This window comes from Macaca fascicularis, chromosome 4, assembly GCF_037993035.2.
Source record: "Macaca fascicularis isolate 582-1 chromosome 4, T2T-MFA8v1.1".
Lineage (NCBI taxonomy): Eukaryota > Metazoa > Chordata > Mammalia > Primates > Cercopithecidae > Macaca > Macaca fascicularis.
The window spans coordinates 104,355,491-104,380,879 of NC_088378.1; the positions used below are offsets into that span (position 1 = coordinate 104,355,491).

The 25,389-nt window shown below is 41.5% G+C and overlaps 1 protein-coding gene across 1 annotated transcript; it reads right to left on the minus strand.

Annotated features, from left to right (window-relative positions):
- Positions 1-534: 534 nt before the first annotated feature.
- SDHAF4 (succinate dehydrogenase complex assembly factor 4) lies at positions 535-23,663 on the minus strand. The gene is made up of 3 exons (XM_005552597.5): positions 23,563-23,663; positions 10,547-10,699; positions 535-1,503 (listed from the first exon to the last, which is right to left on the minus strand). The coding sequence occupies exons 1-3, from the start codon at positions 23,624-23,626 to the stop codon at positions 1,394-1,396; spliced, it is 327 nt and encodes a 108-aa protein (XP_005552654.1). The 5' UTR covers positions 23,627-23,663; the 3' UTR covers positions 535-1,393.
- Positions 23,664-25,389: the final 1,726 nt, after the last annotated feature.

Sequence of the window (25,389 nt, forward strand, 5' to 3'; positions counted from 1 at the left end):
TGAAGCACAGAGAAGTTAAATAAATTATCCAAGGTCACATAGGTAGTTAAGAAGTAGAGTCAGGGCCGGGCGCGGTGGCTCAAGCCTGTAATCCCAGCACTTTGGGAGGCCGAGGCGGGCGGATCACGAGGTCAGGAGATCGAGACCATCCTGGCTAACAAGGTGAAACCCCATCTCTACTAAAAAAAAAACAAAAAACTAGCCGGGCGAGGTGGCGGGCGCCTGTAGTCCCAGCTATTCGGGAGGCTGAGGCAGGAGAATGGCGGGAACCCGGGAGGCGGAGCTTGCAGTGAGCTGAGATCCGGCCACTGCACTCCAGCCCGGGCGACAGAGCGAGACTCCGTCTCAAAAAAAAAAAAAAAAAAAAAAAAAAAAGTAGAGTCAGAATTTGAACCCAAATAATTGGGTAAGTAATTAAGTAACTGACTCCAAGTTAAAGATTTTCTGTTACTATTGTGGCCTTCTCAAACTATAATGCATTATTTAACTCGCATGTTAAAAACCACTAACCCCTAGCACACAGCAACACAATCATTTTTAAAAAATTATTTTATTTATGTGTGCATTTTATAAGCAACTGATTAATTTAAACTGAAAAATGATGAAGGCCTACAGCTCTAAGAATCATTTCTAGGCTGGGCAAGGTGGCTCATGCCTGCAATCCCAGCACTTTGGGAGGCTGAGGCAGGTGGATCACCTGAGTTCAGGAGTTCAAGACCAGCCTGGTTAACATGATGAAACCTTGTCTCTGCTAAAAATACAAAAATTAGCCAGGTGTGATGGTGGGTGGCTGTAATCCCAGCTACTCAGGAGGCTGAGGCAAGAGAATTGCTTGAACCTGGGGGGCAGAGGTTGCAGTGAGCTGGGATAGTGCCACTCCACTCCAGCCTGTGTGACAGAGAAAGACTCTGTCTCAAAAAAAAAAAAAAAAAAAAAAAGTCAAGAATCATTTCTATATTCATTAAACTAACATATGTTAATGAAAGAATACTTTTCCTTTCCTAATTTCTTTTTTTTTTTTTGAGACAGAGTTTCGCTCTTGTTGCTCAGACTGGAGTGCAATGGTGCGATCTCAGCTCACCGCAACCTCCACCTCCTGAGTTCAAGCCATTCTCCTGCCTCAGCCTCCAGAGTAGCTGGGATTACAGGCGCACGCCACCACATCTGGCTAATTTTGTATTTTTAGTAGAGGCAAGATTTCTCCATATTGGTCAAGCTGGTCTCCCTTTCCTAATTTATAGCAGCATATTTTCTTCCAAAGTCATCATATATATATTTAAACACATTATGGAAACTCACAACATAAAGGATATAAAGAAAGAAAATGATCAGAAATAAGTTAATTCAGATGTACATATTCAGAAAACAAAATTGAGGTTAAAGAAGATGCGACTTAAAAATCAATACAGCGTCCTTTTCGTTCCCAATCTCCATATCGGGTAGGTTCTGGGCCCCTGGGTCCACCTTTTTCTTTGGTCACTGGATTAACATCATCTGGAAATTCTAAGGAAAATGAGATGTAAATAAAGCAGTTAATGGAGGCAGGAAAGGCTTTATAGTCAATCTTATTTTATTTATTTATTTATTTATTTATTATTATTTTTTTGAGACAGAGTCTCCCTCTGTCGCCCAGGCTGGATTGCAGTGGCATGATCTGGGCTCACTGCAACCTCTGCCTTCTGGGTTCAAGTGATTTTTCTGCCTTAGCTTCCTGAGTAGCTGGGATTACACACACATGCCACCATGCCCAGCTAATTTTTGTATTTTTAGTAGAGACGGGGTTTCACCATGTTGGCCAGGCTGGTCTCAAACTCCTGACCTCAAGTGTTCCGCCCGCCTGGGGCTCCCAAAGTGCTGGGATTACAGGCGTAAGCCACCAAGCCTGACTATGGTCAATTTTAAAGACAGGGTTGCATGATAGGCTAGATCTTAGTAACCTGGTTACCATGCAGTCTTTAAATGAACTGTAAATGTGATTCTTTTTCCTGAGTTTGAGAAGAGAATACAGAGTACAAATTCATAGGACTTGAAAGGTCTTGAAATAAGACTACTTTGAAGGAATCACTTTGACTTAATGCCACAGTTTTCTGACCAGTAAAATGGGGAGAACAATCATACTTCCCTCACTGTGTTGATAATTAAACAAGGTAATGCATGTAAAGGGTTTAGCATGGTGCCAGGTACATAGGAATGTCAATTAATCTTAGCTAGAGAATTACTGTTCCTCATCATAGGGTTTTGGCTTCAGCAACTGGTTGGTTGGTACTGTAATTTATAATCAATAATAGTAATTATTATTCTTAATACTATGTGTTCATAGTAGGAATCCCTGTCACAAGCCAGGCTCAATTCTCAGCACTTTATGTATGCTAATCCATTTAATCTTCCTAACAATCCTATGGGACAAGAACAATTATTGTTCCAACTTTATAGACGAAGAAAATGAGCCACAAAGGGTTAAGAAAGTTGCTCCATATCACACAGCTTCTACGTGATAAAACTGAGTTTGAATTCAGACATCCTGGCTGCAGTCTTGCTCTCAGCTCATACACTGTACTGTTCTGTATATGGAAAAAACAGGAGAGGAACCAACTATTAGAGCCCTAATTCTTTGTTTTGTTTTGTTTTTTTGAGATGGAGTCTAGCTCTCTTGTCCAGCTGGAGTAGTGGAGTGGTGTGATCTCAGCTCACTGCAGTCTCTGCCTCCTGGGTTCAAGCAATTCTCCTTCCTCAGCCTCCTGAGTAGCTGGGACTATAGGTGCGCACCACTATGCCTGGCTAATAATTGTACTTTTAGTAGAGATGGCGTTTTACTATGTTGGCCAGGCTGGTCTCAAACTCCTGTCCCCAAATGATCCACCCACCTCGGCCTCCCAAAGTGCTGGGATTACAGGTGTGAACCACCGCACCTAACCCCTAATTCTTTGTGTGTGCGTGTGTGTGTGTGTGTGTGTGTGATGGAGTTTCACTCTTATTGCCCAGGCTGGAGTGCAATGGCACAATCTCGGCTCACCGCAACCTCCGCCTCCAGAGTTCAAGTGATTCTCCTGCCTCAGCCTCTCGAGTAGGTGAGATTACAGGTGTGCACCACCATGACCAGCTAATTTTTTGTATTTTTAGTAGAGACGGGGGTTTTACTTTGTTGGCCAGGCTGGTTTTGAACTCCTGACCTCAGGCGATCCACCCACCTCAGCCTCCCCAAGTGCTGGGGTTACAGGCGTGAGCCACTGCGCCCAGCCGCCTGGCCCCTAATTCTTAAACTGTATCTATTTATTTATTTATCGTGGCCACCCTCCCAACACATCCCATTCCTTCCCAGATTTACATTATCTTCAGCAATGATCACTAATTTCATATATTTTTAAAATGTACTTTGATTATTGTCTGTCTCTCCCACTAAAATGTTAAGCCTCATTACGGTATAATTTTTTTGTGTGTTTTATCCATTGCTGTTTCAGTGTTTGGCTCACAGAGGATACTTAACACGTATCATATGAATGAATGAAAAGATTTATTCTTATCCTCATGGCAACCCTGTGGGCAGACAGTTTCATTCATTTATTCCACTATTACTCTGCCAGGCCCTATGCTAGGTAAAGGCAGGGTGAGGATACAGTAGTGACCGTGCAATAGAAGGCCCCTTCCCTCATAGGGCTCACAGAGTACTGAAGTAGGCAAAACAACAACAACAACAATAAAAGGCAAACACATACATACAAGAATAACAAACTGGCAAGGCTTGAAAGGAAAAGTGCAAAGTGCCTATCATCTCAGTTTCTTTTCATAACGGCATTCTAAGGCAGGTGTTAGGAGGAAACTGAAACCCAGAGAGTAGAAGCCTCTGAGAGCTCCAGTTCAAACCCAGATCTGCTTTATCCAAACCCCATGGTTACTTAGGTCTCGCTTATATTCAATCCCTAGAGAAGTCAGTTATACTCCTGAGACACAGACCAAAAGGCAACTAGACTTTTGGGGGCACAGGTGTCACATTCCCTCAAGGTGGGTATTCTCTGCTGAGGTTGTCACCGTAGCTACTTATAGATGTTTAAACCTGTTCCACTGAGGAAGCACATTGCTTGGCCTCTGGGAGAAGGTGTAGGGACCAAGGAAAAGCTTCCCCCTTGCCTTCTGAAGGTTTGCCAAAAATCAACTGACAAAAGACAGATTACTAGAAGAAAAGGTATGCGGCTTTTATTGTATCCTGCATAGCACGGGGGAACTGCAGGAGAATGATCACCCAAACTGTGTCTCTTTAGAAGACTAAAGGAGCTTCACCAAAATCATAAAGCCCCTCTCTAGGCAAAAGAAAAAGGATACAGAATTTACCCTGAAGATTTTTCAAATATTCATTCTTTTATTCTTGTTATATTGTGAATAAACTGTCCCCTATACCCATCATCATTCTGTTTTCAAAAGAAGTCCGTGCTTTACTGCAATGCAAGTTGGCTTTTTCCTACTCTATGAATTCCCCTGAAGGCCTCTCTAATGGAAGTTCTTCTTTCTCACGTATCTCTGTGGCTCACTGGATGTCTTAGCTTGAGCTGCCATAACAAAATACCATAGACTAGGTGGAGTAAACAACAGAAACTTATTTTCTCACAGCTCTGGGGGCTGGTAGGCTGAAGTCAGGGTGCTAGCATGGTTGGTTCTCATGAGGGCTTTCTTCCTGGCTTACAGATGGTCACTTCTTGCTGTGTCCTCATGTGGCAGAGACAGACAGACAGCAAGCTCTCTGGTATCTCTTCTTATAAGGGCACTATTCCCACCATGAGGAGATTCCCACCAGCTTTATTAAAGTATTGTCTGCTTATAATAAAATTCACCCATTTTAAGTACACAGTTCAATGAGTTTTAACAAATGTTTACAGTCATGTAAACGGCACAAAGTATAAAACATTTCCATCCCTTAAAGAGTTACCCTACTCTCATGATCGAAACCTAATTATCTCCCAAAGGCCCTATCTCCAAATACCATCACCTGGGGGGTTAGAGCTCCAACAGATGAATTCAGGGGAACATAATTCAGTCCACAGCACTGGGGAAGAAAGAACAGGTCAAGATGTCCCTGCTCCTCACTGCTATTTCCAGCCTCTCATTCTAACGCCACAGCTCTACGGCCTTTCCTTTTTGGAATTCTATACCGTTTACTTGTCCAGTGCTTTTCTCCAGTCTTATCATAAACTCAAAGATTCTTCTGTCTTCTCGGATGGGATCAATATCTGGTTCATAGTTTCATCTCCCTCTCCCCATCATCCCTAATATCAACATCCACGTTAGTAAATCATCACACATCGAGGCCACAGAGGTCACCAATCTCTTTCCTGATGACTTTCACATCTACTTCTGCTGTCCACTGGACTTTTTTGAGTGTGTTCCTTTTCCAAATCCCACACTCTTTTGAGCACTCTTCTTTCTGACCACACCTTCGTATCTTTCCATGTCTCTTCTTCCTCACATTTGTTTAACCTAATTTTTGCCCTTATAATAGCCTACCGTTTTCTGAGACTTTTTGTTCTCACCATTACCACCCTGGTTCCTGCTCTCAGTGTCCCATTTTAGAACTAATGCAACAGAAACCCTCTTCCACATTATACTAAGTGAAAGGAACCAGACACCAAAGACTGCATATTGTAGAGTTTCATTTATATGAAATCCTAGAAAAAGCAAAACTACAGTGATAGAGAACAGATCAATGGTTGCTGGGAGGAGGTGGGGAGAGGATGAACTGGCTTGTGCCTCTTTAGGGGATGGAACTATTTTACACTTTGTGTGGTTTCCATGGCTGTAAACATTTGTTAAAACTCACTAGCCAGGCGCAGTGGCTCACGCCTGTAATCCTAACACTTTGGGAAGCCGAGGCGGGCGGATCACAAGGTCAGGAGTTTGAGACCAGCCTGGCTAACATGGTGAAACCCCATCTCTACTAAAAATACAAAAATTAACTGGGCGTGGTGGCAGGTGCCTGTAATCCTAGCTACTCAGGAGGCTGAGGCAGGAGACTCGCTTGAACCCGGGAGGCAGAGGTTGCAGTGAGCCGAGATCACACCACTGCACTCCAGCCTGGGCAACATAGCAAGACTCCCCCATCTCAAAAACAAAAACAAAAACAACAACAAAAAAAACCTCACTCAACTGTATATTTAACATGGGTGAATTTTATTATATGCAGACTATATTTAATAAAGCTAATTAAAACAACCTCTATCCAAATACATTTCCTCACTGCTCACTGCATAAAGCCCTTACACTGTAACCTGGGAGTTCAGGCCCTCCCAGATTTGAGCCGAACCTGCGTGTCTAGCTTTATATACAATTAATCCAAGCCTGTCCAACCCACGATCCATGGGTTGCATGTGGCCCAGGATGGCTTTGAATGTGGCCCAACACAAATTCGTAAACTTTCTTAAAATGTTGAGTTGTTTTGTGTGATTTTTAAAAATTTTATTATTTTTTATTTTTAATTTTTTTGTTTAGCTCATCAGCTATTGTTAGTGCATTTTATGTGTGGCCTAAGACAATTCTTCTTCCAATGCGGCCCAAAGAAGCCAAAAGATTGGACACCCCTGTATTAATCGAATATACGTATAATTTATGTTGAAGCCAAAGAAGCCCATTAGCTGTGTCTTGTAAGTGTTAATGTTCTGCAGCCTCTTTCTCTTTGACCATAGCTTTCTCCAGTTATTTTGAAACGTCTCCTCACCACACCTTATCTACTTATAAAAATTTTACTTTTCCAGCTTGGCATGGTGGCTTACACCTGTAACCCCAGCACTTTGGGAGGCCAAGGCAGGTGGATCACCTGAGGTCAGGAGTTCAAGACCAGCCTGACCAACATGGTGAAACCCCTTCTCTACTAAAAATACACAAATTAGCCAGGCGTGGTGGCAGGAGCCTGTAGTCCCAGCTACTTAGGAGGCTGAGGCAGGAGAATCGCTTGAACCCGGGAGGCGGAGGTTGCAGTGAGCTGAGATCGCACCACTGTCCTCCAGCCTGGGTGACAGAGCGAGACTCCAACTCAAAAAGACAAAAAATTATTTTTCCTTAGACCCCAGCTCAAAAGTTATCTTTTTTGTCAACTTTTCTCTGATCTTTTTGTGTATCTCTCATGCTAGTTACCACATGATGTCCTGTTCATCGTTATTTACATTATCTCATCTTCCTTTCTTATTCATCTTTATATCAAGCAGGATGCCTAGCTACAAACATTTTCCTTTATGGTTTTAACAATGAAATCTACTCTTTTCAAAGAGACAACCTACATAGTTTTCTTAGAATAAAGTACGTACTAGAGGCAGGGAGACAAGACTAGAAGGAAGGAAAGAAGGAAGCAGAGAGGCTTGTTAGGAGACCAGCGGAGCTAGAGACAGCTTGAATTTGGGCCTTACTGGTAGGAAGAGTAAGAGGGAATAAATTTGAGAGATGTTAAAAGGGTAGAAGCAACAGGTCTTTGTTAGTGATCAGTCACAGGAGACAGGAAGAGGCAGGAGTGAAAGATTATCCCCAGATTTCGGGCTTGGGTGACTTGGTAGATGGGGTGGACTAGAATCCAGAAGGAAGAGGAGGATATGAGGCCCGGTGTGTGGGAGGGCTGAAGGTGAGTTGGAACAATGGGTACAGGATGACTTTAGTTTTAGAAATACTAATTTTGAGACTTCTGGAATATCCAAAGAAAGATATTCAGGAGGCAAATGGAGACAGGAGAGTGATGATCAGGAAAGAGGTGTGATTGGAGGTAAAAATGTATGAATCACCAACACACAGGTAATACTTAAAATCATTTTAAGCCGGGCGTGGTGGCTCATGCCTGTAATCTCAGCACTTTGGGAGGCTGAGGTGGGAAGATCGTTTGAGCCCCGGAGTTCAAGACCAGCCTGGGCAACGTAGTGAGACTGTCTCTTAAAAAAAAAAAAAATAGAAAAATTAGCCAGGTTCATGCCGGTAGCCCCAGTTACAGGAGAGGCAGAGTAGTGAAGCCCAGGAGGTTGAGGGTGCAGTGAGCTGTGACAGTGCCACTGCACTTCAGCCTGGGTGACAGAGTGAGACTCTGCCTCAATCACTCAAATCATTTTAGGGAAATATGAAATCTCCCTAGGAATGCTTAGGGGGCTAAGAACAGAGGCCCAGCAAATACCCACATCTAGGTGTTGGGGAGAGGCAGAAGAGCTCAAAAAGGAGCCCAGGAAGAGATTAATGAAGAAATAGGGTGAGAAACTAAAGAAAGCATACCAGGAATGGTGGCTCACACTTGTAATCCCAGCACTTTGGGAGGCCGAGGCAGAAGGACTGCTTGAGCCCAGGAGTTGAGGCCAGCCTGGGTAACATGGCAAGACCTCATCTCTACAAAAAAAATTTTTTTTAATTAGGTGAGCATGGTGGTATGCGCCTGTGGTCTCAGTTACTCAGGAGACTGAGACAGGAGGATAGTTTGAACTAGGAAGGTTAAGGCTGCAGTGAGCCATGTATTCATGCCACTGCACTTTAGCCTGGGCAACAGAGCAAGACCCTGTCTCAACAAAACAAAACAAAACAACACACACACACATACAAACACAAAAAAATGAAACTAAGGAAAGCATAATGGAAATCAAGGCAGGAGATTTCCAGAAGCAATAGTTAACACTGTCAAAGGTTGTGGATTGTTCAAATAAAACAAGGATTGAAGAGCACCTGCTGTATTTGGTGATGTTTGTCAGAAGTTTCTAAGGGATGGTAGGTTCAACATGAACTTGAGTGATACAAGACTTAGTTGAATGCCTACCATTGTGTCAAATAGATGATTAGCTTTTGAAATGTGCTGGTTTTTGCTTTCTATTTTTTTATTGTGGTAAAATAAATATAACATAATATTTCTCATTTAACCATTTGTAAGTGTACAATTTGGTAGTATTAAATACATTCACTGCCAGGTGCAGTGGCTCATGCCTGTAATCCCAGCACTTTGGGAGGCTGAGATGGGTTGGTCACTTGAGGTCAGGAGTTCAAGACCAGCCTGGCCAACATGGTGAAATCCCATCTCTACTAAAAACACAACAATGAGCCACTGTAGTGGCGTGCCTGTAATCCCAGCTACTCGGGAGGCTGAGACAGGAGTATTACATGAACCTGGGAGGCGGAGGTTGCAGTGAGTCGAGATTGTGCCACTGCACTCTAGCCTAGGTGAAAGAGCAAGACTCTATCTCAAAAACAAAAACAACAACAAAAATACATTCACAGGGTTGTACAACCATCACCACTATCTATAACTAAAATGTTTTCATCATCCCCACAATGAACTCTGTACCCACTAAACAATGACTTCCCTCTTAGTCCCCGGAGTCCCTGATCACCTCTATTCTACTTTCCGGCTCTATGAATTTGCCTATTCTAGGTACCTTATATAAGTGGAATCATATATTTGCTCTTCTGGGTCCAGCTTATTTCACTAAACATAATTTTTTCAAGGTCCATCCATGTTGTAGCATATATTACAATGTAATTGCTTTTTATGACTGAGTTTTCCACCGTATGTATATGCTACCTTTTGTTTAACCAGTCATTTGTTCATGAACACTGGGTTGTTTCCACCTTTTGGCTACTGTTAATAATACTATGAACAAAGTTACAGAGATATCTGTTCAAGTCCCTGCTTTCAATTGCTTTAGGTACACACCTAAGAGCGGAATTGTTGGGTCAAACGGTAGTTCTATGTTCGATTTTTTGAGGAATGGCCATACTGTTTTCCACAGCGGCTGCAACGTTTTACATTCCCACCAGAAATGCATGAGGGTTTCAATTTCTCCACATCCTTCCCAACACTTGTTATTTTCCATTTTTTTCTATTATAACCATCCTGGTGGGTATGAAGTAGTATCTCATAGTTTTGATTTGCATTTCCCTAATGATAATGATGCTGATGTTGAGCATCTTTTCATGTGTTTGTTGGCCATTTGTACATTTCTATACCTTCTCTGGAGAAATGTCTACTCAAGTACTTTGCTATTTTTTATTTTTATTTTTTGTAGATTACTGGAGTTCTACAGACATACATGTAATATACACATATTATATATTTGTTATTTATCATACCTCATTATTCATATAGCAAAACATGTAAGTTGAGACTCAAGTGCTTTGCTATTTTTGACTTTTTGTTGAGTTATTGGAGTTCTTTATATATATAATATGTATACATTATATATATAAAGTGGTTATATTTATTATACCTCATTATTCACATAAGATCTTCTTTGATACAAATAACATAATCTTCTTTGATACAAATAACATCATTTATTTGTATCAAAGAAGGTCTCAACATATATTTTGTTATGTGAATAACGAGGTATAATAAAACAAACACAATCAAATACCTGTCAGAGTCTTGAAAATCTTTTTTATTAAGAAACCTACATGTGTTGATGGATGGTGATTTTACTCATTGTTGAAATATGCTTTATTACTACAGAATTTAAGCAATAACATATTTCTTTTCTTTCACTCATTTTCTCAATAAGTAAAACACTTTCCTTGATACTTCAAAAACTGAGAGGTGCTTTATTATGCTTACTTTCCAGTGGTTCTTTCTCTAAATGGGAATCCTCTGGTGCATCAAAACGACCTTCTGGTAACTTTGGCTTCTTAAGGGACTGTTTGACAAGTTCAGACTTTCCTCCTTGAGAAGAACTTGTTTTCCTCAGAGAATGACACAAAAGGGGTGATCCTAGAAGAGTGGAGATAATAGAAAATTAGGAGCTTTTCATTTATTCCACTTTAAACATTTATAAAATTTTGTTTATTTGTTTTTAGTTCATACATTCACATTTCTCAAAGTTCAAAAAGTACCAAAGGATATAGAGTGAAAATTCTTCCTTCCTGTCCAGCCATTTCCCTTTCTGGAAGACCACCAGTTTGAAAAGAAGGGCTATGAAATAAATTAATCATTATCAATATTGTAGAAACTTATATTAAAACATTAATTCCTATCTAAAGCAATGCCAAAAAACCAGGAGTTCAAATATTAAGAGTAACTTAGTACAAACTTTTCAATGACAATATTTAGTATTCAAATCTCTAAAAGTCAGAAGTGGCTACATTTAAATCCTAATCAAGGTCCTCTTTTTCTGTCAACTAAAATTTTAAGAATACATCAAGTTGGGCACGGTGGCATGCACCTGTAGTCTCAATTACACAGGAGGCTGAAGAGGGAGGACTGCTTGAGCCCAGGAGCTCAATTCTAGTCTGGGTAACATAGTGAGACCATGTCTCTAAAAATACATTGTTTTATGGGGGAAAGAAGTCCCTATTTGATAAATGGTGCTGGGATAGTTGGCAACTATGTGCAAAGCAATGAAACTGAACCCCTATTTGTCACCACATACAAAAATTAACTCGATGGATTAAAGATTTAAATGTAAGACCTCAAACTGTAAGAATCCTAGAAGAAAACCTAGGAAACACTATTCTGGACATTGGTCTTGGGAAATAATTTATGACTAAGTCCTCAAAAGCAACTGCAACAACAACAACAAAAAAATTGACAAATGGGACCTAATTAAACTAAAAAGCTTTTGTAGAGCAAAAGAAACTATCAACAGAGTAAACATACAACCTACAGAATGAGAGAAAATATTTGCAAACTACACATCTGAGAAAAGTCTCATATCCGGAATCTATAAGGAGCTTAAACAACTCAACAAGCAAACAACAACCGCACTAAAAAACGGACAACAGACATGAAGAGACACTTCTCAAAAGAAGACATACAAGCGGCCAACAAACATATTTAAAAATGCTCCACATCACGAATTAGTAGATAAATGCAAATTGAAATCATGGGAGACCATGTCATATCAGTCAGAATGGCTATTATTAAAAAGTTAAAAAACAACAGATGCTGGTGAGGCTGTAGAGAAGAGGGAATGCGTATATACAGCTAGTGGGAATGTATCTTAGTTCAGCCACTGTGGAAAATAGTTTGGAGATTTCTCAAAGTACTTAAGGCAGAACTATCACTTGACCCAGCAATCCTGTTACTGGGGATATACCCAAAATAAAACTACTCATTTTTCACACCAAAAAGACACATGCACTTGCATGTTCACTGCAGCACTATTCACAATAGCAAAGACACAGAATCAACCTAGGTGCTCCTCAGTGGTGGACTGGATAAAGAAAATGTGGTACATATATACCATGGAATACTATGCAACCATAAAAATAATGAAATCATGTCCTTTGCTGCAACATGGATGCAGCTGGAGGCCATTATCCTAAGTGAACTAATGCAGGAACAGAAAACCAAATATTGCATATTCTTACACATAATTTTCTAATTCTACAGAGTGAAACACTGGATACTCAGGAACATAAGGCAACAATAGAAACTGGGTACTACTGTGGGGGAGGGAAGAAGGGGATGCAAGGGTTGAAAAACTAACTTTTGGGTACTATGCTCATTATCTGTGATGGGATCATTCATATCCCAAATCTCAGCATCACACATAAACCCAGGTAACAAACCTGCACGTGTATCCCCTGAATCTAAAATAAAACTTCGGATTTTAAAATGTACTGGGTGTCTGCAATGTGTAAATGAGATCATTTTCTCTCTAGTTTCTAAAGAGAGTTGAACTTTCAGTGCTATGAAAGTTATACAAACCCTCACCGAGATAATATTCATAAGGGAAAAACCACAGGGAAAAAAGTGAGCTCAGTGTTAGGGGTTTTCAGCTTCCTAAAGAAACTGCTTTAGAAGCAGACAAATTTGGGTACAAGCTCCAGCTACACCCCTGTGGCAAGAATAATGGCCTCAAAGATAATCAGAATCCAATACCCAGAATCTGTGAACAGGTTTGGTTACATGGTGAAGAATTTTGGTAGCAGACAGAATTAAGGTGGCTAATCAGATGACCTTAAAATAGGGAGATTATCCAGGATTATAGGGTGGGTCAATGTAACCACAAGGGTCCTTTAAAAGGGAAGAGAGGTTGGAAGACAGACCAGACCCGATGCTGCAGGCTTTGAAGATGGAGGAAGGGGGCAAGCCAAGGAATGTTGGCAGCCTCTAGAAGCTAAAAGAGAGAAGGAAATGGATGCAGCTTCTAGAAGGAACACAGCCCTGCTAACTGCCTGGTTCCAGCTCAGTGCAACCCCTTCCAGACTCCTGATCTCCAAAACTGTAAAATGTGTTAAGCCACTAAATTTGTGGTAATATGTTATAGCAGCAATAGGAAACAAATGCAACCACTTACTAGGTGTTGGATGTTGGTCAAGTTACCCTTTCTGTTTCCTTTCCTCTGAATAGAAAAATCACAGTACCTATCACATGAGATTGCTGAATAAACGGGACAATTTATGCATTTAGTATAGTGACAAACAGTATTTATTGTTATTTCGATGGAATATCTGTAAGCCCTTGACAGCATTACATATGTTTTTTCATTACACATATTTTTCTCATATTCTAGTCATCACTACATAACCCAACCTCGTTTAAAGAAATAGACACAAACACATGCATACAAGTGGTTAAGATAAATGAATGGGTGTATGTCTGTGTATGTGTACACATTGAGTAAGTGCATCAATAACTTGAGCTTAACTCTGGGATGCATAAGTTAATTTGCGTAAGGGTTTCTGGTGAAGGACAGAAAACTGGATCTTGGGGAAAGCAAGGAGTAGCAAAGTGTAAGTTGGAGAAATTGGTCCCTAATATGACTTTGCAGACTTCTGAAAGACTTTATCTGTAGAAAGAGGGTTTACAAGGAAAAGTTGAAAGACAAGTTTTCTCAAGGAACTCTGAGGCTATTGGAAACACAAGCAGAACTATTTTTGTAGTCAGGTAACAGTGTGACAGAACACAGGGGAAGATAATGCCCCTCATTTCTGTACAGTACAATATAAGATGGGACACAGTGCTCCTTAGTACCTACAGGCTTTACAGCTTTGGACACAAGCGTGTGCACATAAGTCTGCCAGGGGTGTTGGTAATGAAGCATATACATGTAGCTTTAAAGGCAGACCATAAGAAACAAGGGCGTGTCAGATGAGGAGTTAAGCCCAAGGACCACTCCTGTTAACTCTGCCTATTAAATAGTAGGTGTTGAGCAATAGTAACTGTATTCATGTTAATATTGCATTTTGGCTATCAGCAGACTTCTGACTACCTCGACTACATGGGAAATAGCTGACAAACTTAAAACAAAAGGCTCTTTTAACAACATCAGGAAATAACAACCACAAAGCCCATGTCTTCTACTTCAAGGGGTGGTTTGACTTTATCCAAACCTAGTTAGAATTGTGCTTACATGGACATAACAGACAAGAAGAAAACCTTCTAAAAGAAGAAATAATAAAAGCAAAAGAATGACTCTCTTTCTCTCTCTCTCTCACACACACACACACACACACACACACACACACACAACACACAACCCAAAACTTTTCTCTGGTACTTTGACAAATCAGAAATGCCAAAACTCTACAGTCATAAAATACCTAAAAAGGTAAAATAAAACCAAACCCCCTCTAAATCAGAGATAGAACCTTTATGAAAGTAAATAATGATAAACTGCAAAGACAGTCCAGTGAGGTAAACACAAAGTGAAACGGCTACACTTCTTGTGTCTTTCTTTTTTGAGACAGAGACAAAAAAAATTAGCCACCAAACCCAGCTAAGTTTTTGTATTTTCAGTAGAGACGGAGTTTCACCATGTTGACCAAGCTAGTCTTTTTTTTTTTTTTTTTTTTTTTTCAGAGTCTCACTCTGTGCCCCAGGCGGCTGGAGTGCAGTGGCATTATCTCAGCTCATTGCAACCTCTGTTTCCAGGGTTCAAGGGATTCTTGTGCCTCAGCCTCCCAAGTAGATGGGATTACAGGCACCCACCAATACACCAAGCTACTTTTTGTATTTTTAGTGGAGACGGGGTTTCGCCATGTTGGCCAGGCTGGTATCAAACTCCTGACCTCAAGTGATCTGCCTGCTTTGGTCTCCTAAAGTACTGGGATTACAGGCGTGAGCCATAGTGCCCAGCCTTCTTGTGTCTTTCTTGCCTAGAGCTTGGGATATAGAGCTTTCAGGACAGCAGGGAGATGACAGTCTCTTAAACCCAAGCAAACAGAAAGCGTATTAGAGGCCAGGACTCAGGGAGGCTCACAGACTGAGATAAGAAAGTGAACCAGAAGATTTTTGTTGTTTTTTGAAACAGGGTCTTGCTCTATTGCCCAGTCTTGAGTGTAGTGGCACAATCATGGCTCATGGTAGCCTTGATCTCCTGGGCTCAGCCTCAGCCTGCCTCAGCCTCCTCAGTAGCTGGGACTACAGCGACGCATCACCATGCCCAGCTAATTTTATTTTTCGTAGAGATGGGCGTCTCACCATGTTGCCAGGCTGGTCTTGAACTCCCGAACTCAAGCAATCCTCCTGCCTCGCAAGTGCTGGGATTACGCGTGTGAGCCACCACACCCAGTTGAAAGATTTAAAACATAGATAAAAACCACCTGGGGGATTTTGTTAAAATGCAGATTCTGAGTAGTTCTAGGTGGCATTTGTGATTCTTGCATTTTAACAAGCTTCCAGGTGATGATTATGCTGCTATTCCAAATAGCAAGGAACTAGAAGACAGTTAAGGAAGGAAAAGTATCTACTTTAACCTTGGTTCTGAGTGAAGATGTGAAAAAAAGAAGCCCCTCTGAGATTTTGAAGCCACTGGCTGACCCACACCTGTGTTTAGGCTTAACTACACACTAGCTGCATCTTCCCAAAATCCCTAAGCATCTTTTTTTTTTTTTTTGAGATGGAATCTTTTTCTGCCACCCAGGCTGGAGTGCAGTGGTGTGCCCTCAGCTCACTGCAACCTCCGCCTCCCGGGTTCAAGTGATTCTCCTACCTCAGCCTCCTGAGTAGCTGGGATTATAGGCGTGTGCCACCACACCCAGCTAATTTTTGTGTTTTTAGTAGACAGGGTTTCACCATATAGGCCAGGCTGGTCTCAAACTCCTGACCTCAGGTGATCCACCCACCTTGGCCTCCCAATGTGCTCGGAGTACAGGCGTAAGCCACCGCACCTGGCCAAAATTTTTTAATTTATTATTTTATATTCTGAATCCTGTATACAAAATCTTTATTGTCCCACTGTTCCATTATACATTGATTCTACTGACTTGTTTGTGATGGCTTTGTTTCCTTGAATGTTTTTCTGGGATTCTCTCTGTGAGAATTCCATGAGACATATGTGGAGAGTTATTTTTCTTGAGAGGATTTGCATCTGCAAATCCGTGCCCACCAGCCTAATCATTTTTCATTGTCTCTTTTTGCTTACTTATTTTTGGCTTTGCAAAAGTTTTTGTAGGCCAGGCACAGTGGCTCACACCTGTAATTCCAGCACTTTGGGAGGCTGACGCAGGCAGATTACTTGAGGTCAGGAGTTCCAGACCAGCCTATCCAACAAGATGAAACCCCACCTCTACTAAAAATACAAAAAATTACCTGGGCTTGATGGCTGGCACCTGTAATCCCAGCTACTTGGGAGGCTGAGGCAAGACAATTGCTTGAACCAGGGGACAGAGGTTGCAGTGAGTGAGATCACGCCACTGCACTCCAGCCCAGGCGACAGAGCAAGACTCTGTATCAAAAAAGAAAAAAGAAAAGAAAAAGAAAGAGAAAAAAGAAAAATGATTAGGCCAAAAAAAAAAAAAAAAAAACAAAAACAAGAAAGAAAGAAGAGAAAAACACGGAAATTCAGAAAAACAAATCTAAAACTAAATAAAAAGGCCAAATAGCTGGCCGGGCATTGTGGCTCACACCTGTAATTCTAGCAATTTGGGAGGCAGAGGCAGGTGGATTACCTGAGGTCAGAGGTTCAAGACCAGCCTGGCCAATCTGATGAAACTGTATCTGTACTTGAAATACAAAAATTAGTTGGGTGTGGTGGCGGGTGCCTGCAATCCCAGCTACACGGGAGGCTGAGGCAGGAGAATCACTTGAACCCAGGAGGCAGAGTTTGCAGTGAGCCAAGAATGCGTCACTGCACTCCAGCTTGGGCGACAGAGTGAGATTCCACCTCAAAAAAAAAAGAAAAAAAGAAAGAAAAAGGCCAAATAGCTGAATAAATACAATTGGAAAGAGAATTTATGATCTGGAATAAAGTTTCAAAGAAATTATACAGAAAAAAGCACAGAGACAAATAAATAAAAATAATGAAAGATTAGCTGGGCACGACTGCATGACAGTGGTGCCTATAGTCTTAGCTACTCGGCAGGAGGCTGAAGTGGGAGTACGGCTTGTGTTCTGGAGATCAAGGGTGTAATGAGCTATGACTGCTCCACTGCTCTCTATCCTGGGTGACAGGTCAAGGCTCTGTCTCAGAAAAAAGTAAAAAGTGTTCCCAGAAGTAAAGTGGGACATAAGAATAGAGAGAAAATGCTTTTATATATAGACTATACAAAAGATTAGTAGCATATGCTTTATAGGTTTATCAAAATCAAATCCCACCCAACATACCTGTGCATGCAGGTGCACACACACACAGACCCAAGAGTCTGAACAGAGGAATGTAATTATATCAGTAATTATAATAAGGGTAAAGAGACTATCAGTGCAAAACAACAAAAAACCCAATACAAACAAACCAGAAACCAGCCATATGCTGTTTATGTGAGACGCACTATTTGCATGTTAAAAAAAAAAAAAAAATCAGCCGGGCGTGGTGGCTCATGCCTGTAATCCCAGCACTTTGGAAGGCCGAGGTGGGCGGATCACGAGGTCAGGAGATCGAGACCATCCTGGCTAACACGGTGAAACCCCGACTCTCCTAAAAACACAAAAAATTAGCCGGGCATGGTGGCGGGCACCTGTAGTCCCAGCTACTCAGGAGGCTGAGGCAGGAGAATGGTGTGAACCCGGGAGGTGGAGCTTGCAGTGAGCGGAGATCTCGCCACTGCACTCCAGCCTGGGCGACAGAGCAAGAATCTGTCTCAAAACAAAACAAAACAAAAACCACGGAAAATGGAAAAATAAGATAATAAGAAAAAAATGAATAAAAGATAACAATTTACAATGTAAAAATAATTTTCAATATATTCTTCATTTTTTAATTGATAAATATTACATACATGTATGGTGCACAGCATGTTTAAAAATATGTATATATTGTGAAATAGCTACATCAAGCTAACATATGCTTTAACTCACATACCTATCAATTATTTGTGATGAGAAAATTTAAAATCTACTCTCAGCAATTTTCAAGTATACATTGATATTAACCATAGTCACCACGTTGTACAAGAAATATCCTTTGCATAACTTATAACAAAGAAGATCAACAATAAACAAAGGTTGGTGCTCTGAAAAGACTGAAAGTGTTCCAGCTTGGCCAGCAAGGCGAAACCTCGTCTCTACTAAAAACACAAAAATTAGCCAGACGTGGTGGTGCGCACCTGTAATCCCAGCTAGGAGGCTGAGGCAGGAGAACTGCTAGAACCCGGGAGGTGGAGGTTGTGGTTAAGCAAGATCACACCACTGCGCTCCAGCCTGGGCGACAGAGCAAGACTCTGTCTCAAAAACAAAAACAAAAAAGACCAAAAAAGACTAAAAGTGTTGTAAAGCCTTTGGTAAGGTTACTATAAAAAAACAAGAGAAGGCAAAATAAATAATATGAGAAAAAGAGAGCACATAATTATATGGAGAGCAGAAAATTTTGAAAAAATACCAGAAACTTTATGCCTATACATTGAAACAATACAAAATGAAAACCTTTCCAGAAAAAGTTAACTTACCAAAGCCAACTTAAGAGAGGAAACCTGATAAATACAGCAATAACCATTGTAGAAGTTAAACAAGTAATTTAGTCTTCCCTCGAAGAGAAGAGCAGGTCCAGACAGTTTTGCAGGTGAGGTGCAACAAACCCTCAAGGAACAGATAATTCCAATCTTAAACAAAATCTAACAAAGAAGGGAAACGGGTAAGTAGAATCCTCAATACATTGTATGAGGCTAGAATAACCTTTTTTTTTTTTTTTTTTTGAGACGGAGTCTCGCTCTGTTGCCCAGGTTGGAGTGCATTGGCCCGATGTCGGCTCACTACAACCTCCGCCTCCCGGGTTCACACCATTCTCCTGCCTCAGTCTCCCGAGCAGCTGGGACTACAGGCGCCCGCCACCATGCCCGGCTACTTTTTTTTGTGTGTGTATTTTTAGTAGAGACAGGGTTTCACCGTGTTAGGCAGGATGGTCTCGATCTCCTGACCTCATGATCCGCCCGCCTTGGCCTTCCAAAGTGCTGGGATGACAGGCATGAGCCACCGTGCCCGGCCTTAGAATAACCTTCATACTAAAACCAGGGAAAGCTGGGCGCGGTGGCTCACGCCTGTAATGCCAGCACTTTGGGAGGCCAAGGCCAGCGTATCACGAGGTCAGAAGTTCGAGATCGGCCTGGCCAAGATATGGTGAAACCTCGTCTCTACCAAAAATACAAAAATTAGCCGGGTGTGGTGGCATGTGCCTGTAATCCCAGCTACTCGGGAGGCTGAGGCAGAAGAATCACTTGAACCCTGGAGGCAGGGGTTTCAGTGTATAAGAGAAGAAAATTACACGCCAATTTCTAAACAAATATATAAGCACAACAAATACATTATATTAAAAAATATAATCACTATGATCCTTTGGAATATTTTCTAGGAATGCAAGTGATTCACTATTAGAAAAATCTGTAACTTACCACCTCAACAGATTAAAGCAGAAAATGATAAACGCCTCAGTAAGATGAAGAAAAATCAATTCAGTAAACTTCAAGATTTACTCATCATTAAAATACAAATACATAAACAAAAACAAAACAAAATCCCAAAACTCTACATAGAAAGTGACTTCCTTAACCTGAAAAGGGTATAACTGCAGCTACTACCACATCTTTTTTTTCATGTTCCATGAAATTTTATTTCACAAAGGCTTGGACTCTGAAGACCCACAGTTACGGATCACTAAATCCAGTAAGTAAATGTAAATCCAAAATAAAGAGTTTTAGCAAAAAAATAAGAAGGTGATTGTTTTGTTTAAAAGAACAGAGTTATTTGGGAGATAGCTAGAACTGTTCCCTGAGGATTCATTTATAAAACATGCTTTAAGAGTTATTAGGAGATGGTGACTTAAAAAAAAATATAGCAGTTTTATCTAAATGACTGCAATATCACACCTTAATGATAAAATACAAATGCATTCCCTTTATAATCATAAACAAGATAAGTATGCTTGCTGTCATCACTTCTAGTCAACATGGTGCTGGAAATCTGAGCAAGGAAAGAAAAACAAAAGAAAAAGATATAAGGATTAGACAGGGAGGGCAGGGGGCACGGTGGCTCACGCCTGTAATCCCAGCACTTTGAGAGGCTGAGGCGGTTGGATCACTTGGCTAACGTGGCAAAACCCCATCTCTATAAAAAATATAAAAATTAGCCAGGCATGGTGGCGCACACCAGTAATCCCAGCTACTCGGGAGGCTGAGGCAGGAGAATCACTTGATCCCAGGAGGTGGAGGTTGCAGTGAGCAGAGACTGCGCCACTGCACTCCAACCTGGGTGACACAGCAAGACCCCTTCTCAAAAAAAAGGATTAGACAGGGAGAAACTAGACTGTCACCATTTGCAGATGATATGAATGTCTACGCAGCAAAGTCCCCAAAATATGCAAAGTAAATTACTTAAATTAATAAGGTAATTTAGATACAAAATCATTAAGCATCAGGTTTCTATACGTAAACAATAGTCAGAAAATAATAAGATTTATTACAAAGTTATGGTTATAGTTATCAAGACAGTATCAGCACAGGAATAGACAAATAGGTCAATGGGACTGAAAAAAGAGCCAATAAATAAACGTATGCATATATGTATAAGTAAACTTGATTTATGATGGCTGACATTATATCATTAGGGGAAAGGTCCTATAAATACATGAATCTGGGACAAGTGTTTGACAAGAAAAAAAAGAAAAATGGGTTCCTGCCTCACACCATACACAAAAATCAATTCCTGGTAGAATAAAGGCTTAAATGTGAAAAGCAAAACTATAAATTTTTTTTTTTTTTGAGACGGAGTCTTGCTTCGTCACCCAGACTGGAGTGCAGTGTCCGGATCTCAGCTAGCTGGAAGCTCCGTCTCCCGGGTTTACGCCATTCTCCTGCCTCAGCCTTCCGAGTAGCTGGGACTACAGGTGCCCGCCACCTCGCCCGGCTAGTTTTTTGTATTTTTTAGTAGAGACGGGGTTTCACCGTGTTAGCCAGGATGGTCTCGATCTCCTGACCTCATGATCCGCCCATCTCGGCCTCCCAAAGTGCTGGGAATACAGGCTTGAGCCACTGCGCCCAGCCAAAACTATAAATTTTTAAGAAGAAAATATAGGAGACTATGTCTATGACTTTAGAGCACAAAAGGGTTTCTTAGACAAGACCATAAGGCAGTAACAATAAACAAAAGGACCAAAACAAAATTTTACAGATAAAATTATAAACATGTTTATTAAAAGATACCTTTTATATCGAAGCTGCATGATTGTACATGCAGACCCATTATTCTATTCTGCCTAGTAGTGATAGAAACAAACCACAAATTGAGATATTTGACACCTACATAACTAAAAAAGGTTTAGCATACAAATACTTGTAAAGAATATAAATAAGAATCTGTTAAGAAAAAAGGCCAGGCGCGGTGGCTCATGCCTGTAATGCCAGCACTTTGGTAGGCCAAGGTGGGTAGATCACCTGTGGTCATGGCAAAACCCTGTCTCTACCAAAAATACAAAAAATTAGCTGGGCGTGGTGGCGGGCGCCTGTAATATCAGCTATTTGGGAGGCTGAGGCAGGAGAATCGTTTGAACTCGGGAAGCAGATGTTGCAGTGAGCTGAAATCTTGCCGTTGCACTCCAGCCTAGGCAACAAGGGCGAAACTCCGTCTCAAAAAAAAAAAAAAAAAAAAAAAAGGAAAAGAAAAGAGAAAAAGGTGTTTCACAAAATGTTGATATTTGAAAAGATGTTTTACTTCTTTAATCAGAGAAAAGCAAAATCACAATGAGGTGTCATTTCATCACCCTGTAGGCAGCCAAAAATAAAAAACTTAGACAAAATTAAGTTTTCGCAAGTTTGTGGAACAACACGAACTCTAATACACTGCTGGTAGAAGTGAAAATTGCTATAGAATTAGAAAATGCCGTTACACCTTGGCATCATGTTGTAAAATTGAAAAGACCTACACCATACTCCAGGAATTCCACTCCTTCCACTAATGCACAAGTAAGGTACACAAGAATGTGTAGCAGCCAATCCTGGTGTTTCTAGAATTACTCAAATGTCCTTTGAGAAGGGCATTGGAAAATGTATCATAGGTTCACACAGTTGAATGAATAACTACAACCTCATACATCAATGCGGATCAATCACAAAACACAGTGTTAGCTGAAAAAAAAAATCAACAATATGAAACCATTTCTACGAAGATTTAAAACACCGTTGCGCAGGTGTATCAGGAAGCAGCACATAGAGACCTCCTTGGCAATGGAGACTATTTCTTAAATTGGAGGATGAGTTCATAGATGCTGGTTGTGCTTTACAGCTTACATGTGTGCTACATACATATATATGTGTGTGTGTGTATATATGTATGGAATACTTCATAATTGTTTAAAACTAGTTAACGGGAGACGTTGAATGAACCCTACAAAATTTTAACTTTATTACCTTGAGGTTTGGATAATGTGGGACTTTCACTTTCTGTATTACTCATTTCTGGACTATTTAAAACTTATACAATTATGTAAAATGTTTGTATTTGGGGGAAATGATTGCTCAAAGGAAAACAAATTGCATAGAAATCCGGAGCCATTTATTATGAGGGCAATAATTATTGTTTTCAACTTGCATAACTTCTCCAGGTGTCACAAGTTAAAATTGTGTTTTGCATAGTCTGGGCTGCTAACTGAATCATCTTGAGAAAAATTTCCAACCACAATGGGTTTAAAAATATTGGTTTTACTGAAAGCATGAATGCTTTTTCTCTACGAACAATTCCTGGCTTCATCTAATTTACGTTATACTTATTTGCCTTTGGCTCACTTCTGCACTTTTCCCCGTTTTTAAAAGATAAACTGTAAACTGCCACAAATCCTGGACCAGGCGCGCGGATTCCTGTAAATAATGATATAAATAAATAAGTAAATCAACGACTCCCATTCCCAAAAGGCCTTCTTTTCCATTTTTCTCAGGGGCATCAAAGTGCAGTGTGCCCTGCGAGCTCCCACAGGTACGACCCGGAACGTCTGTGGTCCTGCTGGGCCACCGCGTGCCCGGCAGGAAGCGGACGTCCGGGCGGGGGTAAGGGCATTAGCGATCTTCTCGCTCTAGTCCCACCCGAGACCCCAGGCGCTGCAAGGACCTGCCCAGGCCACGGGGTGGGCATCTGGGCGGGAGAAGCTGGGCAGCGCCTGGCGCCACCGAACGTCCGGGACACACGCGGCTTCCTCCGCTGGAGGGTCCTCTCTCCGCGCCTGGGCCTTCACGACCCCTCCCGCGACCTTGGCCCCGAGGCCAGGTGCTTACTTGCCGCTCTCCACGCAGTGGCCGAGACCCGGCTAAGCAACCCGGGAAGCCTCGATAGGGTCATGGCGCCGACTCCCTGAGCCTCCGCGCAGGCGCAAAGCAGTAGGGGGAGGAGCAGGCGGCAGGATCCGGAGCCTTCCTGCGGGGGCTGGGCCTCCGTGGCTGGCTTTAGAAAAGGAGTTAGAGTCATTCCTAGGCTCTTTCGCCAAGAAAGACTCAAGCTACCTTGAACCCCGTATTAAAACGCCAAATCCTTGCTGAAATTAGAAGAGGGAATAATTACGTTCATGCCTGTCAGTCTAAGCCGAAAGGTCCCGTGGAAGATCCCTTTTATAGTTTACAAAGATTGAGCGCCTTTTACTCTCTTACGTAAAATGCTTCTTTTACCTAATTCTCCCTGTTTTGTGTTTTAAATCTTTGTTCAGTCAGCTGCTAGTTCGTCCATTCTGGCCGACTAACCAGATGATATGAAAGGCGACATTTTTGAATGAGGTGCAGAGTAAGAGAAGGCTCTCCATCCAGGCCAGGATCCAGTGCAAGGAGTTCTGCCACTTGACCCTTATATCCCAACAGCTCTAACAGTGTTGAGTGGTATGTGGCAGACCTGGATGCTTTGTGCAACTCGTGGAAATCTTTACAGAATCGTAGTGAAGGCCCCCAGAATTCTGGAATTGTATCTTTTCTTTTTTTAAAAAAAGTTTCTGGCTAGCTATTGGGCCTTGGTAGTGTCTGACCATGTGACATCAAGTGGCTATGGGATCGAAGTTTCTCATCAAGAACTGAGAATTATCTGGTTCTCCTAGATAAGGAGATCCTTTCACGAAAAGAAAGTGGGCCGGGCATGGTGGCTCGCTCCTGTAATCCGATCACTTTTGGAGGCCTAGGCGGGTGGATCACCTGAGGTCAGAAGTTCGAGACCAGCCTGGCCAACAAGGCAAAACCCCCGTCTCTACTAAAAATACAAAAATTAGCCGGGCGTGGTGGCGCATTCCTGTAATCCCACCTACTCGGGAGGCTGAGGTAGAAGAATCGCTTGAACCCGGAAGGCGGAGATTGCAGTGAGCAGAGAACGTGCCACTGCACGCCAGCCCTGGAGACAGAGCAAGACTCCCATCTCAAAAAAACAAAAAGAAGAGAGAAAGTGAGATACACAGAACTGGGCCAGAGTCAAAACCGAAACAGTTTTCATTTGTAGGGAGCTCGCAGTCCTAAGGTCATGCTTTTGACCTTTAGCTTATAGCTACAGTTTAATGATGAATTCCTTGTGGCTAGTTGACTGAGGGAAAAACTCGAAGTTGGATGATGGCTTTGCTTAATAAACTGGCCCGGCTGGCAACGGACTGCTTTTCATATTTAGAGCCTCGCTTAACAGAGGCCCTGAAGGAACAGCAGAGGGAAAAAAAAATTATTTCCAGCATGCATAACTTATTTATTTTATGTTTTTACAGGCCTGCGTCACCACACCTGGCTGATTTTTCTATTTTTAGTAGAGACGGGATTTCGCCATGTTGACTAGGCTGGTTTCGAACTCCTGGCCTCAAGGGATCCACCCCTCTCAGCTTCCCAAAGTGCTGGGATTACAGTGTGAGCCACCGCGCCTGGCCAGAATTTAGTTTATCTTGTCTTGTATGCTTTGCCTAAAAAGAGATACAGCTTGAGATAAAAATTTACATCATTTCATAGGCAGTGACTGGTTTGTCAAGTGGCTAGGAACTGGGAATGTAAACGTTTTGGACTAGGTCTTTGGAAGAGGGCCTCTCAAAGTAGCCCCAGAGTATGAAAACATTTGGGTTCTATTGAATGTTAAAAAACAACAACAAAAAAGGC